Source organism: Microcebus murinus, chromosome 5, assembly GCF_040939455.1.
Source record: "Microcebus murinus isolate Inina chromosome 5, M.murinus_Inina_mat1.0, whole genome shotgun sequence".
Taxonomy (NCBI): domain Eukaryota; kingdom Metazoa; phylum Chordata; class Mammalia; order Primates; family Cheirogaleidae; genus Microcebus; species Microcebus murinus.
In genome coordinates, this window is record NC_134108.1 from 81,318,954 (window position 1) to 81,334,622 (window position 15,669).

Genomic DNA, 15,669 nt, shown 5'->3' on the forward strand with positions numbered 1-15,669 from the left:
GGTAAGTCTTTAATCCATCTTGAGTTAATTTTTGTATATGGTGAGAGATAATGGTCCAATTCATTCTTCTGCACATAGCTATACAATTTTTGAGCACCATTTATTGAATGGGGTGGCCTTTCCCCAGTGTATGTTTTTGTGTACTTTGCCGAAGATCAGTTGGTTATAGTTATGTGGCTTTATTTCTGTGTTCTCTATTCTGTTCCATTGATCTATTTTTCCATTTTTATACCAGTACCATGCTGTTTTGGTTATTGTAGCTTTGATGAGTTTTTCATATTTGAGAAAAGTGAAATATTCCAGGTGCCTTGTGGCATGAGAGTGGAGTTTTCCCACTTTTCGCAGATGTTTCTCAACTGACCTCTACCAGGTGGTTTCCTGAAGTTTCTCTGGAACTAAAGAAGCCAACTCCTCCCCGTGCTCCTTACTCACTTGCTCCTAGCTTATACTTCTATTTTTGTTTGTGAATTTGTAATTAAAACCCTTTTCCATAAATTAGTTGTCAAAGTGATGAGGTTATAGCCAGAACACATTTCTAAAATAATGGAGATGCTATATGACTGGTCTCAGAAGATTTAGCAGTGTGGGGTACATTAGAACTTTTAAAGTGTTTAGGTTACATCTGCTATTTACTTTAAAGAGCAGAAAACTCTGCACAGTTGAAGGAACATTGGACACCTGTTGTATGCAAGGACCACTTAATACAAAACATGACACAGAATGGAGAGTGCTGTCACCAGTTAAATGCCATGGGATGTATAAAGCAATGAAGAACTAGAGGCAGAACCTCAGAAGGGGCTAAGGTGGGGGTGGGGAGGTGTTGATTTTCCTATGTGAGGAGAGGCAGATCACAGGAGGCTATGCTGGTGCAGAGTTTTGGGCCTGATTTTCAGGTTTTGGTTTTCTAACTTCTGTGAGAGTCCAAATTCTTCCCATAGCTCCTGTCACTGAGGCTCAAAGCCTTGGCATTCTTCCTCCATGACATTTCCTATCTCTAGTATGACCTTTGATTCTGTCTTTTCAAGATCTCATATTTGACTCTTCTTTTCCATTCCCACTTCCACCACCTTGGCGCAGGTCATTTCTACTGCTTGGATTAGTGCAATCATCTCCTGATTTGCTTTCCCAGCTCTAGTATTTCCCTACCAATGTCTCCTATAGGGTACTGTTGTTATCTCGGCTGGGCTACTTTTTTGTTCTCTAGAACTTTTGCACGTTACAAAGTGTCACATGTCCATGACCTCCACTGTAGAATATCAATAGTGTCTCCACAGTCACTGGGACAAACTAAAATGCCAAACACCATTCCAACAGCCCTGGGGAATGAGAATGTCCCCAGTCTGTACCTACCACCGTACTGGAATTTCCAAAGTACAGCTTCCAACATCACTCCTCCTCCCCATTTAAAAATCTACCATAGATTTCCACTGACAATAAGAGAATGTCTAAAATGTTAAACTGTTAACCTCGTAGTTTTACTTCTCATTTTTCCCTTGCTTAGATCCTGTATTCAAGTCAGGCTGGACTCTGTGCTAATTCCCAAGCACTCCCTGCACTTCTCAGCCTGCTTGCATTCCTTTAGGACAGACTCTGCAATTAGATGGCTCTTTTCTCCATTTCTCTGATTCAACGTCCCATGTGCTTTCTTACATGTAGTTGAAATGTTAATTCTACCATGAGTTTTCATTGGCATCTCCAATGATGCCCTGTCCCCCAGAGAGAAGTGATCTTTTCTTATTCTGAACTCTGTAACTTTTTTTTTTTTTTGAGACAGTGTCTCACTCTGTTACTTGGGCTAGAGTTCCGTGGCGTCAGCCTAGCTCACAGCAACCTAAAACTCCTGGCTCAAGCGATCCTCCTGCCTCAGCCTCCCAAGTAACTGGGACTACAGGCAGGTGCCACCATGCTTGGCTAATTTTCTCTCTATTTTTTCAGTTGGCCAATTCATTTTCTTTCTATTTTTATAGTAAGAGATGGGGTCTCACTCTTGCTCAGGCTGGTTTCGAACTACTGACCTTGAGCGATCCGCCCGCCTCCGCCTCCCAGAGTCCTAGGATTATAGGAGTGAGCCACTGCGCCCAGCCTGAACTCTGTAACTCTTGAGTCCATTGTACCCCTAACTGCAGGAAGGCAGGGACATATATGAAGGACCTCCATGTTTCATACACCTTTTTACTCAGGGACTGGCAAAAGATCGTGCTCAGTAAATATTTCTTGAAGTGAATTGAATTGGAGGCATCACAAATCCCACCCTGCTGGTTTTGTTGGTAATAATTGACTTCTCACCTGCTATAAATTTTTCAGAAAAAATGTCATGATAAGTTATAAATATGATAGTTTTGCAGCAGAGTTGTAACACCAAATATACTTACTGAAAGATACATTTGTTCTTTCACCTTTACATCATTAAATTCAGTTTTGTAGGTAAGTTCACACATTTTTAACTGTGCCTCACAAGTTTGGTCAGTTTTTCCCACTAGGCTCAAATCAAGCTGAGTAGAGGAAATGAGAATATGTTTCTAACATGTTCTACATGGAAGCATATATTTGAAATTAAGTGGTATTTTCACTTAATGAAGTGGTTTGCCAACACCACTGCAAAGGTGAAAAAAGTGTTTTTTGTTTTTTGGAGGTTTTTTTTGTTTTTTATTGATCCCTCCATGATTTCAGATAAGCAACTATCTTTGCTACTTGGGCCATGCTCCCTGCTTTCTCCATCATGCTCTCCGTGGTCTGGGTGGCTTTTGGTTCAGGGCAAGCAAGTGGCCTGGGCTTCTGACTCTCTGATTTGGTCCCACCATGTCATGACTCCAGGTCCGTTTCTGTCTTCCTGGCTTCTCAGAACTTGCCAAGGCTTTTGCTGAGTGGGTTGTGTTTGCTCTTCTCTCATTGCTCTGACTAGGATGCACGCATGCCATGCCAATCCTACCTCCAATTTTCTGAAGACGATATGCTCCGTGGTACAGAGGCTCTTTCATTTCTCTGCAGTCCCCCACTGTCCCCACCCACGACACCAACAGCTTCAAGCACAGAGGTCCCTGTATATGGTGTGTTGCCGAATAATCTAAGCTGCCCTCCCATCCCACCTAGGCCTGGCATGTTACCTCTGTAAATAATTTGTGAAGCTGATGTGTGTGATAGTTACAGTTTAAACAGATTTTTTTTTCTGTCTGTGGGTGAGGGAATATATAAACCTGCACTAGAGAGAAATGCAATTATATAGTGTCATAAAATTGAATAGATTTTAAAGAAATATCTTTCTGACAAATCTAAAAGTGAGCTTTCACAATGTTAATATGAAAATGGGTTTGTAAAAGCAGCAATCTATAGAAATCATAATTGATCTTCTGGGTTAATCAGCATCCTTTTTGCCAGAAAGAGAGAGAGGCATTTAGTATATAGTATAGACTAAGTATAGTGATGTATAATTATCCACTTCTAAAATTGGCAGGATACTAAGGATAGTGTTGATTATTCAGCTAGTTAGCATTTTGAATAATCGGACAAATACAACAGCCATTACAAGGTAGAATGCAATGGAATAAAATCGATTTTTTTGATGAAATAATTTTAGCAACATAAGTATAATTAAATTGTCTCATATTTTCTGTGATCTTTGAAAAGTTTAATAGTTCCATCTTAAAAGGGAAACCTTCAGCTTGAATTATGTATCCCTATGTGTTTATAGAAATGATTTTTACAAAGTAGCACCCAGTACTTGTTTATAGAGAAGGCTGCCTGCTTGGTGATCAGTGGTGTTGACAGAAACTGGAGACATGAGGAATGAAGACTTAATTTTTCCTGAAAACAACTTGTGTTTTTAAAAGAGACTTAGGGGATTTGAAAGGCAAACAATATTTAATTAGACATTTGGTTAAAAAACATAATTTTGACTGATTTCTTTAGTAATTACATCAGATAAAAATAATAACTTGGCCGGGTGGGGTGGTTCATACCTGTAATCCCAGCACTTTGGGAGGCCAGCACAGGAGGATTGCTTGAGACCAAGAGTTTGAGACCAACCTAAGCAATATTGTGAAACCCTGTCTCTGCAAAACAAACAAACAAACAAACAAAACCAAAAACAACAAAAAAACCCCAAAAAACTAACCTGGTGTGGTGGTGTGCACCTGTAGTCCCAGCTACTCAGGCAGCTGAGGCAGGAGGATTACTTGAGCCCAGGTATTCCAGACATGTTTCATTTAAGATGAAGAATGTGAGAAAGAGGCCCCTGTCCTAAAAATCTGTTCTTTCAAACAAGAAAAAGCTGGTTTATTTATGAATTAGTAATTTATTGAACCCTACAGAGGGCTGAGGTCAAAGGGCATTTAACTTGTTTGAGATTTAAGGAAGGGCAGGCACCTTCAAGCAGAGACAGATAGTGAGCCCTGGCTGACCTGAAATAGAGGAAGACATGGCTTCCAAAGAAGCCATAAAAAGAATAATTCAGCTAATATCTATAAAGAATTGCTAAACGGAAAATATGAGCTACTGTCAGACTATAGGACCCCTTGGTGCTTCAGACACAAGGACAGTTTGTACCCACTAGTGGGGTCCCAGGACCTCTTGAGAAAGACCGGGGGCAGGGCTGGAGAGGAGGCAGCCCTGCTTGTGGTGCAGGCCTGGAGGAGGGTCCATTTTTGTCATGTCAACTCCGAGCATAGAACAATGGATTTGAAGCCAAGAAACAGTAGCTTAATAACTGTCACAGACTCATCTCATAAAAGGAACAGATGCTCATAGAACAGAAGGAAAAGAAAGGGGGCAAACTTTTTCTCTTCATCTTTCTTTTAAAAATAAAAACTACTGTTACTTCATCATGAAACAACAAGGCATAGTGTCATGTGTTGGCACAATAAACAGAAATATGATGGTAAAAGTAGTGCTTGTCAGATCTTCTCTATTCCCAATGGGGCATGAATTATGTACTTATTAGCCAAGCTAGTCAGTTTGCTTGAGAAAAACAGAGGAAAATATCAAACTGATAAAACCAAACATCCAGGCCAGGTGTGGTGGCTCATACCTGTAATCCTAGCACGTTGGGAAGCCGAAGCAAGAGAATTGCTTGAGATCAGAAGTTCTAGACCAGCCTGGGCAATGTAGTGAGAGACTGTCTACAAAAATTTAAAAAATTAGCCAGGCGTGATAGCAACTGGGGAAGCTGAGAGAGGAGGATTGCTTGAGCCCAGGAATTTGGGGTTGCAGTGAGCTATGATCACACTACCTTCCTCCAGCCTGGGTGACAGAGCAAGACTCTGTCTCTTAGAAAAATAATAATAACCAACACTTTTTTATTGTGCTCACTAAGAGCCAGGCACTGTTCTTAGCGACAATGCGTATATCTTAACTAATTCAATCCTGGTTAAAAACCTCATGAGGTAGGTACTGTTTCTATTTTCATTTTATAGACAAGGAAACAAACGTAGAGAGTTTAAGTTGCTTGCTTGAAGTTATTAGCTGGTAAACTTAGCTTCAAATTTGGCAATTGGGCTTGGCATCCATGTTTTTTTATTTCTATTTTTTAATTTTTTTTTGAGGCAGAGTCTTTCTCTGTTGCCCAGGCTAAAGTATCTTGGCATCAGCCTCGCTCACAGCAACCTCAAACTCCTGGGCTCAAGTGATCCCCTTGCCTCAGCCTCTTGAGTAGCTGGGACTGTAGGTATATGCCACCACACCTGCCTAATTTTTTCTATTTTTAGTAGAGACTGGGTCTCACTCTTGCTCAGGCTGGTCTTAAACTCCTGACTTCAAGTGATCCTCCCACCTCGGTCTCCCAGAGTGCTAGGATAACAGGCATGAGCGTCAGCCTCAGCGTCCATGTTTTCCTCTCCACTCTTGCATGCCTCAGTAGCTCAAGTCATAGCTCTGCAGGGTGTTTTTTAGTTGAAGTTTGCTTGCCAGATTCTGATTGTATGAGACACATGGGACTTTGGTGATGAGCATTTAACAAAGTCTAAGTAAAGCTGGTAAAGACAAACACACCATATAAACCCAAGCAGATTCCTGGGTCTTACCCCAGATATACAGAATTAGAATCAGAGGGTAGGAGGCTGAATAAAGACAGGAAATGGGAACATGGGGTGGGGGAAGACATCCAGTACAATACATTTCTAAAGAACTACGGAGATTCCAAAGCATAGCTATAGCTGGGAATCACTGATATAGAGGGTCTGCATCTTTTTTAAAGCCTTAATTAGCTTCTTAAATAAAGATGGGTTGGCAGATGTGTCTGAACTTGGAGAATTTTGTGGCTGTACAGAGATTCCAAGAGAATCATAGAGCCTTGTATTAGTGTCTTTCATTTTTTAATGGTAGAATTTTGCCTTTATTGTGGTTCCTTTTGATTCTCCTGTTACAAATCAGAACTATTGTTGTCATGGGGTTTGCAAATATTAACAACCAAGAAGAATAGCTACTTCCTACCACCTCCCCTGTCCACATCTGAGAATATGATTATCACCACAGCTGTTGAAGCATAAGAGTTTTATTTATTTAGCACACTTGTTACCAGTGCTATAGTTAATTACTCCCTGTAGCATGTGCTTAGTTAATCTATGTTTTTACAGATTACTATTTAAATCTTGATTACTCATGTTTATCTTAGCTTATTAGGTAAAAGTCTAGGACTTAGAGGAGGATTCCTGTTTTTAGAAGACAGAAATTGCAGGAATGGCCATCGGAAAATCTTGCCCTAACACCTTGTGTGTAACTGTTTGGTCACTGTTGGGAGAATAAACAGTGGTGGTTTTCACTTTGAGAGGATTTCTGTAGAAATACCTACATTTAGAATTGTTTTATAGGATGGAAGTGAAATGAAAATGAGGAACTACATGGTGTCTTTTTGTGCAGTAATGAGCAGTAAATGCCCACAATGTCACTGATCTTTCTTCTGGTCCTACAGGCGTCAGGCTCTCATGGGTGCACAAGTTTAGCCAAGCAGGCAGGCTGTACCCAGGCCCTGAACTCTTCATTCATATGTATTAACAAGGGTCTGCCAGTGGTTAGGAAGTACTTTCGAACTGTAAAAAGAACTTATAAAAGAGAAAATAAGATTCTAGCAGAGAAAATATTTCTCATTGACTAGGAAGATAATTAATCCTTCCAAAGATAGATCAAAGGTTATGCTATCATTTATTTTAATTTAGCCCTTTGGTTTATGGAAGAGAAAAAAAGTACATTAATCATCTTTATTTTGGATAAGATAGCATAAATGGCTCACTTATTTAGAAGTGAATACTTGGGGTTGTGTCAAGAACTGAGCTTATTAATCTGATATTAATTTTTTTCCCTACCAATTGCTATTAATTGTTCTGTGAATTAATGTCTTGTTAGCTCAATGACATTTAGGATCTCAATCATGATTAAGTTGAGAAATTATTTGAAAATGCCAACAGAGCCAATATGCTGCAGAAAATCTGTCTTGAACTTTGAAGTTCTAGGCCAAATTAATGGGGCGGAACCCAGTCTTTGTATTTATAGATGGATAGAGGAATCTATCATAGCGGCTGCTTTTCATCTGGATTTAAAATCCTTCTAGCATCCATCCTCGCTGGGTACTGCCTCTGGCTTTCAAGCTGCTCATGAGAGTTAAGGGCTAATGTATCATCCAAAACTCATATATCAGATAAGTTGTTTATATAAAGTTGTTGAAAAATTCTTGAGAGCATTTAGTTTAAATCACCTAAAAGTAATTTCAAATGACAATCACAAAATTATCGCTCATAGCTAGACACTGTTGTAATTTAGCAAACATTTCTTAATCCTTTAGAGAAATTGAAATTTCAGAAGGGTTATGTATCTTGACATTTTGTTAAACTTAAAGATGAATGAATAGCAATAAGGGTCAGAATAGAGTAATCTTATCAGAAGCATTTATAAATTCTAAGCATTAACACAGAGTTGTCATTGTCATTTTAAAGAAAAACTAACTCAAAGGACTCCTTTCATTTTTATATACACCTTCCAGGAAATGTGACTAGAATGGTCAAGGATTTAAAGGATGAAAGTGAAATTAAAATGAGGAATCAATAATGTTAGTGTTCAGCTTAGTTGAACATGCATTAGAAATAAAATGAGCTTTTATCAGACTGCATAAAATTGTATGAAGTTCTCAGTGGAAAAAGTTGAAAAGTTCATGTGTCTCCTTTCTTTAATAGTTTTGAAAAGCTTAAAGTTTCAAATAAAAAATGGAAATTGGCTCACAATAAAATTAGTGTTGCTTTTAGTGTATCTTCATTATAAATTGTACTTTTAAAAGTCTGTTTAATCTTTTAAGATGTGTTTAGAACAAGAATGAGAGAGAAATTTTTTTTTTTATTTCAGAAACTTTATAAATTTCTACTGTCTGTGTCTTTTTGAAGTTGCAATAGTAATTTAAAGGCAAACATCTCTATCCTGTGTTTCTTTTTTCACTCTTTTTGAGGTTTAAGATCATTTGCCAGATGTTGCTTTAAAATGTTCTGTAGACCCTAAAATTTACTGTGTGTTTAAGGGATTGTGCAGAATTCCAAGTTAATATATACTTGTACCTCGAGAACACAAGGTCTAAGTGAAGGGGATAAGACATGTACAAAAATAACCATAATAACAATTAGAATGTGGTTTAGATGCTAAAGATTACTAATTGTCACTTGATATGCATGTATCAGATATTATTTCTACTGATCTGTAATCACAATAAACAGCATTAGAGCATGTAATGAGAGGTGGATACAGGATGCTGTAGGCCCTGCCTATGGTGGCCTGTACCTTCAGCTGCAGAATGGGGAGAATGCTTTGACTTTTAGATTTAAACAAAAACCTTAGTAGGATGTTATTTTATTTACATCGTAATTAAGCATTTGAATTTTGGCAGCATATCCAGTTGACAATGACGTTTGTGTTTTTACAAGGGCAATCGGGGAGAAATAGGACCCGCAGGAGCCCCAGGCCTACCAGGTAAACTGGTAAGTCATGTTTCATTGATTTGCTTTCTACAAAACACAAGACGTTTTTTTTAAAAATAAGCGAGAGGAGAAAAACAATTTACGGTTTAATCAGCCGTAGTTGATTTCTACTTGTTATGTGAATGTGTGAAACTGTAAATGTGGAATTTCGAATTATGTCTAGGATACCCGCAGAGGCTATTTTAATCCGTGTGGTTTGTAGCATATATTCTAAAACTAGGAGAGACACAAAGTGCTACATTTGGGCTCTGGTTGTTCTTGGAATTGCAGAGAACTGAGAGTGCATGCTGCCTTCTGCAGTGCTTGTTTACACAGCGAGAAACAGCAGGCCACTGTGGGGCTTGGCTGAAAGAGCCCACTGTTGCAAAGTAGCAAACGGAATTGAGGGCCTCAGAGGTGGGTGGAGGCCAGGAGGGGGCCGGCCCCTCTTCCTCTGAGAATATGGGAGAGACGCCACTTGAGGAGCAGAGCTAAACCAAACACAGCACGTTTATTTTAGACACATGAGTCAACACAGCCCAGGTTGTGTCTGGTCACTGTGCTTTCAGTGTGGCAATGACAGTGACTCCGGGGACCTTGTTTTTGTTTTTCAGGGTCCTGTTGGGAGCCCTGGCCTCCCAGGCTTGCCTGGGCCCCCTGGACTTCCAGGAATGAAAGGTGACAGGGTAAGACATCCAGCACTCCGGAAAGTTCCTTATTTGGAAGGGTGATTTCAACCACGTTGAGAAACCGAGTATGCTTTTGGCCCGATGGAGAACTTTTCTAGAATGTATCATTCATAGCTGTCAAGAAAGGTATTTTAAATTGCTGAGAGTTGAGACTAAGAAGCAAAAAATCTATTCATATAATAATTTATCAGAAGCAAAAAACCTGAAAAGTAAAAATTTCAGTTGTAATCACGTTTTCTGTTTAGTTCTAAATTTATATCCCTACTAGTCAAATTTTACATGTATGTGATCAAAGATGTCCCAAGTTACCAAAGACTCTGGGACAATTGTCAGTTTCTCCACATTTTCTGATTGTTGCTGGGTGGTGAGGAGTGAGAGAATTTCTCTCCCATCTCATTATGTAGACTTGTGCTTATCCACCAGCCCAATAAGGGGAGTTTGGTGCATTTAAAATTATACAAACAGCTCAAAATACTGAAAAAGTGTTATACTTTATTCATTACAGGGTGTAGTTGGTGAACCTGGTCCAAAGGGTGAACAGGTAAGTCCTGCTATTTGATTAGTACGAAATGCAGTGTTTGATACGCACCACTTCACAGGCAGGGGGGACTGGCTCGTTCATGGGTGCCATTAAAACCATGGAGCCCAGCAGTTTTTCCCAGTGTTTTTCATGGTGAGTGACACCAAGAATTGAGATTGGTCTGTAGCCTTATCTACTGTTTTAATAAGCTGGAGCTAATGATAGCTCTGCTTCCAGGACTCTACGCTGTCCTTCCTTTGAAGAAAGTGGCCCTGTCTCTCTGGTTAACCAAATTGGTTGCCTCGTGTCTGATGGAGCCTTCGGAACCCACATCACAATGTTTTAAGTTTTTCTTGACCAAGACCTCAGCAAATAAACTGTACATGTGAATTAGACTCAGTCCTTTTGCTGGGTTCCTTTTTCTACTGTAAGAGCTCTCTTTCAATGGTAACCTCATTATAAACTTGCCAGTTATGTCATTAATCCTTTCATTTCAGCTGAAAGTCAACCTCACCTTCTGGCTTTTCTCTAGGCCATTTTCTGATTTGGACTGGCCACTGACAGCTAGATCGGAAAGCCACTGAGAGCATTTTTGTATTTCTTCATGATCCTGGGGAACACTGTGGGCAGTGGTTGAATGGTTCAAATTGAACCATGGGACAAAGAATTAAAAGAAAATGTGACCTTTGATTTTGAACTTTTAGGGACCCTCTGGTGAAGAAGGTGAAGCAGGAAGAAGGGGTGAACTTGTAAGATTTTTTTTTTCTGGTTAATGATGGAGATGTACTGTTTTTATACCTGTATTAGAAACACATATTTTTGTTTTTTTCTGACACTGTTATCTTCCCTGGCTTCTTTAAAGGCTGAGCTGTTTCTTCTATAAACTAACAAAAAACTTCTAAGATTGCAGCCACGATCAAATAAAGCAGAGAGGAAACACCCTGAAAATAACAGACCTACCTTTAAGTTTTTGGAGAACAAAAGTGTTCCCTCATGGATGGTGAATCCTCTTGTGGCTTTATATTTAGACACTTAAGATAATTTTTATATATTTAGAAACGATAGGAAGTCTATGAATAGTACCTATCATGAAAACAAAACTGAACTTAGAAATCTGTGGCTCAACAATCTGATGATGTTCTCTCCAGTCTACAAACCTCCAAAGAATTGACCTTCATCTCTATAAGATGCCACTGCTAAATTTCCAGGAAATCAATAAAAATGAGAATAAGGTTATCATTACTGCTAGAACTGCTTGGTTTGCTGACTCTCCATTATTGTTTTGATACAAACTAACATGACCTATTGTGGAAACTTATGATTTGGTCCTATGGGGTCAAGGTAATAGATTTCTCATAAAATAGTTTTTGAGAACATTTAGTGCAGGAAAAAATTATAGTAATGTTGTTTGATTCAGATTTTTAGGATTCAGAGTTAATATAAATTTAACATCTAAATTAGGCCAAAGCTTCCCAACTATTAAGTAACTTCATAAGATTATTCTATTTTCTTTTCTTTTGAACTTACTCATTTTATGGGCTAAGAGGATGTTTTAAATATTAATAATTCTGTTTTGTAGTGGAGTTTATTTGATGTTCTAATGCTTGTGCTGAATTTATATTTAGAATTAGTGGTGGGAGATTTTCAAGGTTTTTTTTAAAGCATAAAAGCATGCATATTTGGCTTGATAGACTTTTGGGGGTAAATTTAACATATTGTTTAAGTTACAAAAATGAACCCATCAGGTTTAAATGTCTTTTGTGTTTTATAACAGAATACTATTTTAATATCTTTTGACTTATACATTTTAATTCTCAAAGCTTAGCATAGATCTGGATGGAACCTTGGAGAGCTCTGATTGAACCCTGTTATTTAACAGATAAGTTAGCCAAAGGCTGGGAGGTTACATAGCTTACAGAGGGCCACAGGGCTAAGTAGCAGAGCTGGGACTAGAATCCACATTCTGAGTCAAATATTGTCCTGCAGTGCCAGGGTTCATCTTTTCATATTTTAGCAGCACAATAACTTTTTAACGTTTTTAGGAAACTATCAGATGTAAATACGTTATTCTAATATAATTTTGTTTTATTGATTTAGGGAGATATAGGATTACCTGGCCCAAAGGGATCTGTAAGTATAATGAACAGTAATAGTATAAAAAATTAAAAATACCAATAAAGCTGTATAAAATGTAGTATCCTGCTTTATGAAATCATTCTATATAATTCAATTCTTAAAGGACTTACTGCCACGGAAATAAATGTCTAAATTTATTCTTTAGGTAATAGATTAATTCAATAGAAAAAAAACTTACAATGGTGTTAAATGGATCTACCTTTTGAACCAACCACTCTAACGGAAGTGTTTTTTCATATCATAAATGGCTCAATGAATCTTACATGGTAATAATACTCTAATTTCCTCCCCAAATGGGTCATTTTTAAAGAAGTGACTTGTGCTTTGTGGTGATGAGAGTATAATTGAATTTCGTTGGCAGTTACACCATTGCAAAATATTTCAGTGATTTTCTTAATCTCCTGTGTGTTCTAGTTGGCATAGTGAGATAGAGTAATAATGCATAAGAAAATATAACAGCATTATTAGAACTAGAAAATAATAGTCTTGTTCAATTTTTGTCATTTTACTAAAGCTAAACTGATGCTCTTGGAGATGAGATATATTCAGAATTACAGAACCAGTAAGTAGGAAACCTGAGATGACTTGTTAATTTGAAAGGAATGCACATCTAACAAAATCAGAAACTTAAGAAGTGTAAGGAGAAAAGATGAAACTCAGACCCCAATCTCAATTGCCACTACTACCGGCTCCCAGTTAATTTCCAAGTCCTTTCTATTTCTGGAATCTCCCCTACTCCTTTCTGTCCCTGTTCAACATATTTTTATGGGAGCCAATGTAACCTAGATTTAAAAAATAAAATCCACTGTGTATACCTCCTCTGCTTAAAACTCTTCAAGAATATGATTTTATAGAATAAAGTCAGATTCTTAGGAAGGTATTCAAAGCCTTCAATGAAGTATCCTTTGGTTCACCAACCTCATCACCTACATATCTGAAACTTCATCCATCTGCATGTCTTTTTACATGCCATGCTATTGAACACCTTGTTCCATTTGCCTAGCCTGGAATACTCTTTCTCCTTCCTTGGAATAGCTACCTCCTGCTTAAGCATTTAGAACTATTCCCAGCCCACTTTCTCTAGGAGGAGCCAGCCAGACTTGGTTTCAGTGCCCAGCCTTGGGCTCTTTGTATACTAGAAGGTGGATATTGATATGTTTTATTAATTTCTCTGCCTCTAAACATCATGTCTCAAGTAACATTTTATGCCTGAGAATCTTTGCCAGAAATGATTTAGAATTGAAGGGAAAAAAAAGAGTGAAAAAAAAAGAGTAAACCATGATAGAGTTTAGTAATAGAAATCCTACTTCACTATCTAGAAATACTCAGTTTAATTCAAGCTATAAAACAAGAGAAGTGAATGAACCATGCAGTGGTTGGCATAAGTTAATTTCATTCAAATTTGGATATAGTATTAGGAATTAGGCTTTGATTCATCACCTCCTTCCCTACTATGTCTTACCTGACATTGCCCAGGTAACAGTGATGAAATTGAAGTACACTGTCTCAGAATCAGGGACAATAGTAACTCACACAAAGACTTTCACTTTCCTCATTGATTTCAGCAAGACCAACTTGAGTAGTAGATGTATGTGACCTGATTTCTACTTCAATATACCACTCCTCAATTGAGGAATTCTTTCCTAAAACCTAAGGCCCCTTGTGATGTTCTGGCCATATTGTCTCTTAATCTCTTCATCAAGAAGTTCTTGTTCCTTATTGTAGCAATATTTCAGCCATTGCCAGTAGTATAGTACTTTCTGATTTGGTCTCCTTTATTTTCTGCCAGTTCTTTAGTGCATTTCTGAATTCATTTTGCCTTTTCTTCTGCGTTGTTTTAGAAGTTGTTATAGTTTTGCACCCTAGGTTACCTGATAATTTTGCAGCCTCCCATCATTGTATCTTTAACTTTCCTTGTTGACACCATCTTTCAGGATGTCTTTTAAGCCATAATTTCTTCATAGAAGCAATTTTGGCAAGTCGACTTAGATGAATATCAACTTTTTTTGCATAAAGAGAGATTGGAAAAAGCATATTTGCTGAGCTTTATTTGAATGTGTCTAGTGAAAGTATTGCTTTATCACCTTCTGTTTAAAGCATTTGAATGTTTGAAAGAGTTAGCTTTTCTAGATAAATGTTGCACATGAAAAAGCAGGATTAAATTGCTTTATAAACATTCATATCTTGAACACTAGCATTCCATTGGTGCCTCCTGTCTTTTTATCTTCTCATTCTTATTCCGAACAATAGTACCTTGGAGTTACTCTACCACAAATTCTACCAGAGGAATTCAACAATTTTTTTTTTAGTTTAACAAAAAGTGAATTAATTTAGTCTCTTTTAAAAGCAGTTATTGTAGATGAAGACTTTTAAATGCTTTTAGTGGTCTGCTTTCAGGGAAAAAAAAGTCTAATTTCTATTTGCTTTTGAGCTAAGTAAGGAAGCAAGTGGTTTATTTTTAACTTTTTTTTTTTTTTTTTTTTTTGAAACAGAGTCTCACTTTGTTGTCCAGGCTAGAGTGAGTGCCGTGGCGTCAGCCTAGCTCACAGCAACCTCAAACTCCTGGGCTCAAGCGATCCTCCTGCCTCAGCCTCCCGAGTAGCTGGGACTACAGGCATGCGCCACCATGCCCGGCTAATTTTTTTTTTTTTTTTATATATATCAGTTGGCCAATTAATTTCTTTCTATTTATAGTAGAGACGGGGTCTCGCTCTTGCTCAGGCTGGTTTTGAACTCCTGACCTTGAGCAATCCGCCTGCCTCGGCCTCCCAAGAGCTAGGATTACAGGCGTGAGCCACAGCGCCCGGCCTATTTTTAACTTTAATATTTATATTTTTAACTTAATACTTAGAGAAATTGTGAACTTCTTCTAACTAAAGATTTTAAATGCAGCATTAAAATGTGGAATTTTAAATGCATTGATGTTTTTTATGTTACTATTTTGTAATTACTGGGTACAACGAGTATCTTCACATTTTCCAAAAAATGTTATAAAGGCTAAATAACTTATCTTCGTGGAAATATCTTTATTTTATGCTTGCTGCATTGGTGATGTGCAAAGTAACACATCTTATAGGAACTGAGTGGCCTTTGTGTGACCAGAAAATGTTAACAAGACCTGTCAAAAGCTAACTTGCTCTTAAGGAAGTAGATTACATTATGAAGAATGTGGTTTTAAAAAATGTTTTATCCCAGTGAATATTTTGCAATAACAACAGTACCAGAAAGAAACATTTTTTTTTTTTTAAGTTTACTTGAACTAGAATTCTAAGAGACTGGCGAGTTGTTCTGTGGCATTATGTGTCTTCGCCTTGTGGTGAAGGTAAAGGATTTGTGGCCTCTGAAGGAACACATGTTAGGACATAGATAGAATGTAGGCAACCCAAAATTTCGCATATTT

The 15,669-nt window shown here is 37.8% G+C and overlaps 1 protein-coding gene across 1 annotated transcript in view; it reads left to right on the plus strand.

The window, feature by feature from the left end:
* The window catches only part of COL9A1 (collagen type IX alpha 1 chain), an 87,260-nt gene that overhangs the window by 51,489 nt on the left and 20,102 nt on the right, over window positions 1-15,669 (plus strand). Inside the window, exons 29-33 of the mRNA XM_076002742.1 lie at window positions 8,892-8,945; window positions 9,539-9,610; window positions 10,119-10,154; window positions 10,838-10,882; window positions 12,231-12,263. Of these exons, the coding sequence (XP_075858857.1) occupies window positions 8,892-8,945; window positions 9,539-9,610; window positions 10,119-10,154; window positions 10,838-10,882; window positions 12,231-12,263 (240 nt within the window). The remainder of the gene's footprint in view (window positions 1-8,891; window positions 8,946-9,538; window positions 9,611-10,118; window positions 10,155-10,837; window positions 10,883-12,230; window positions 12,264-15,669) is intronic.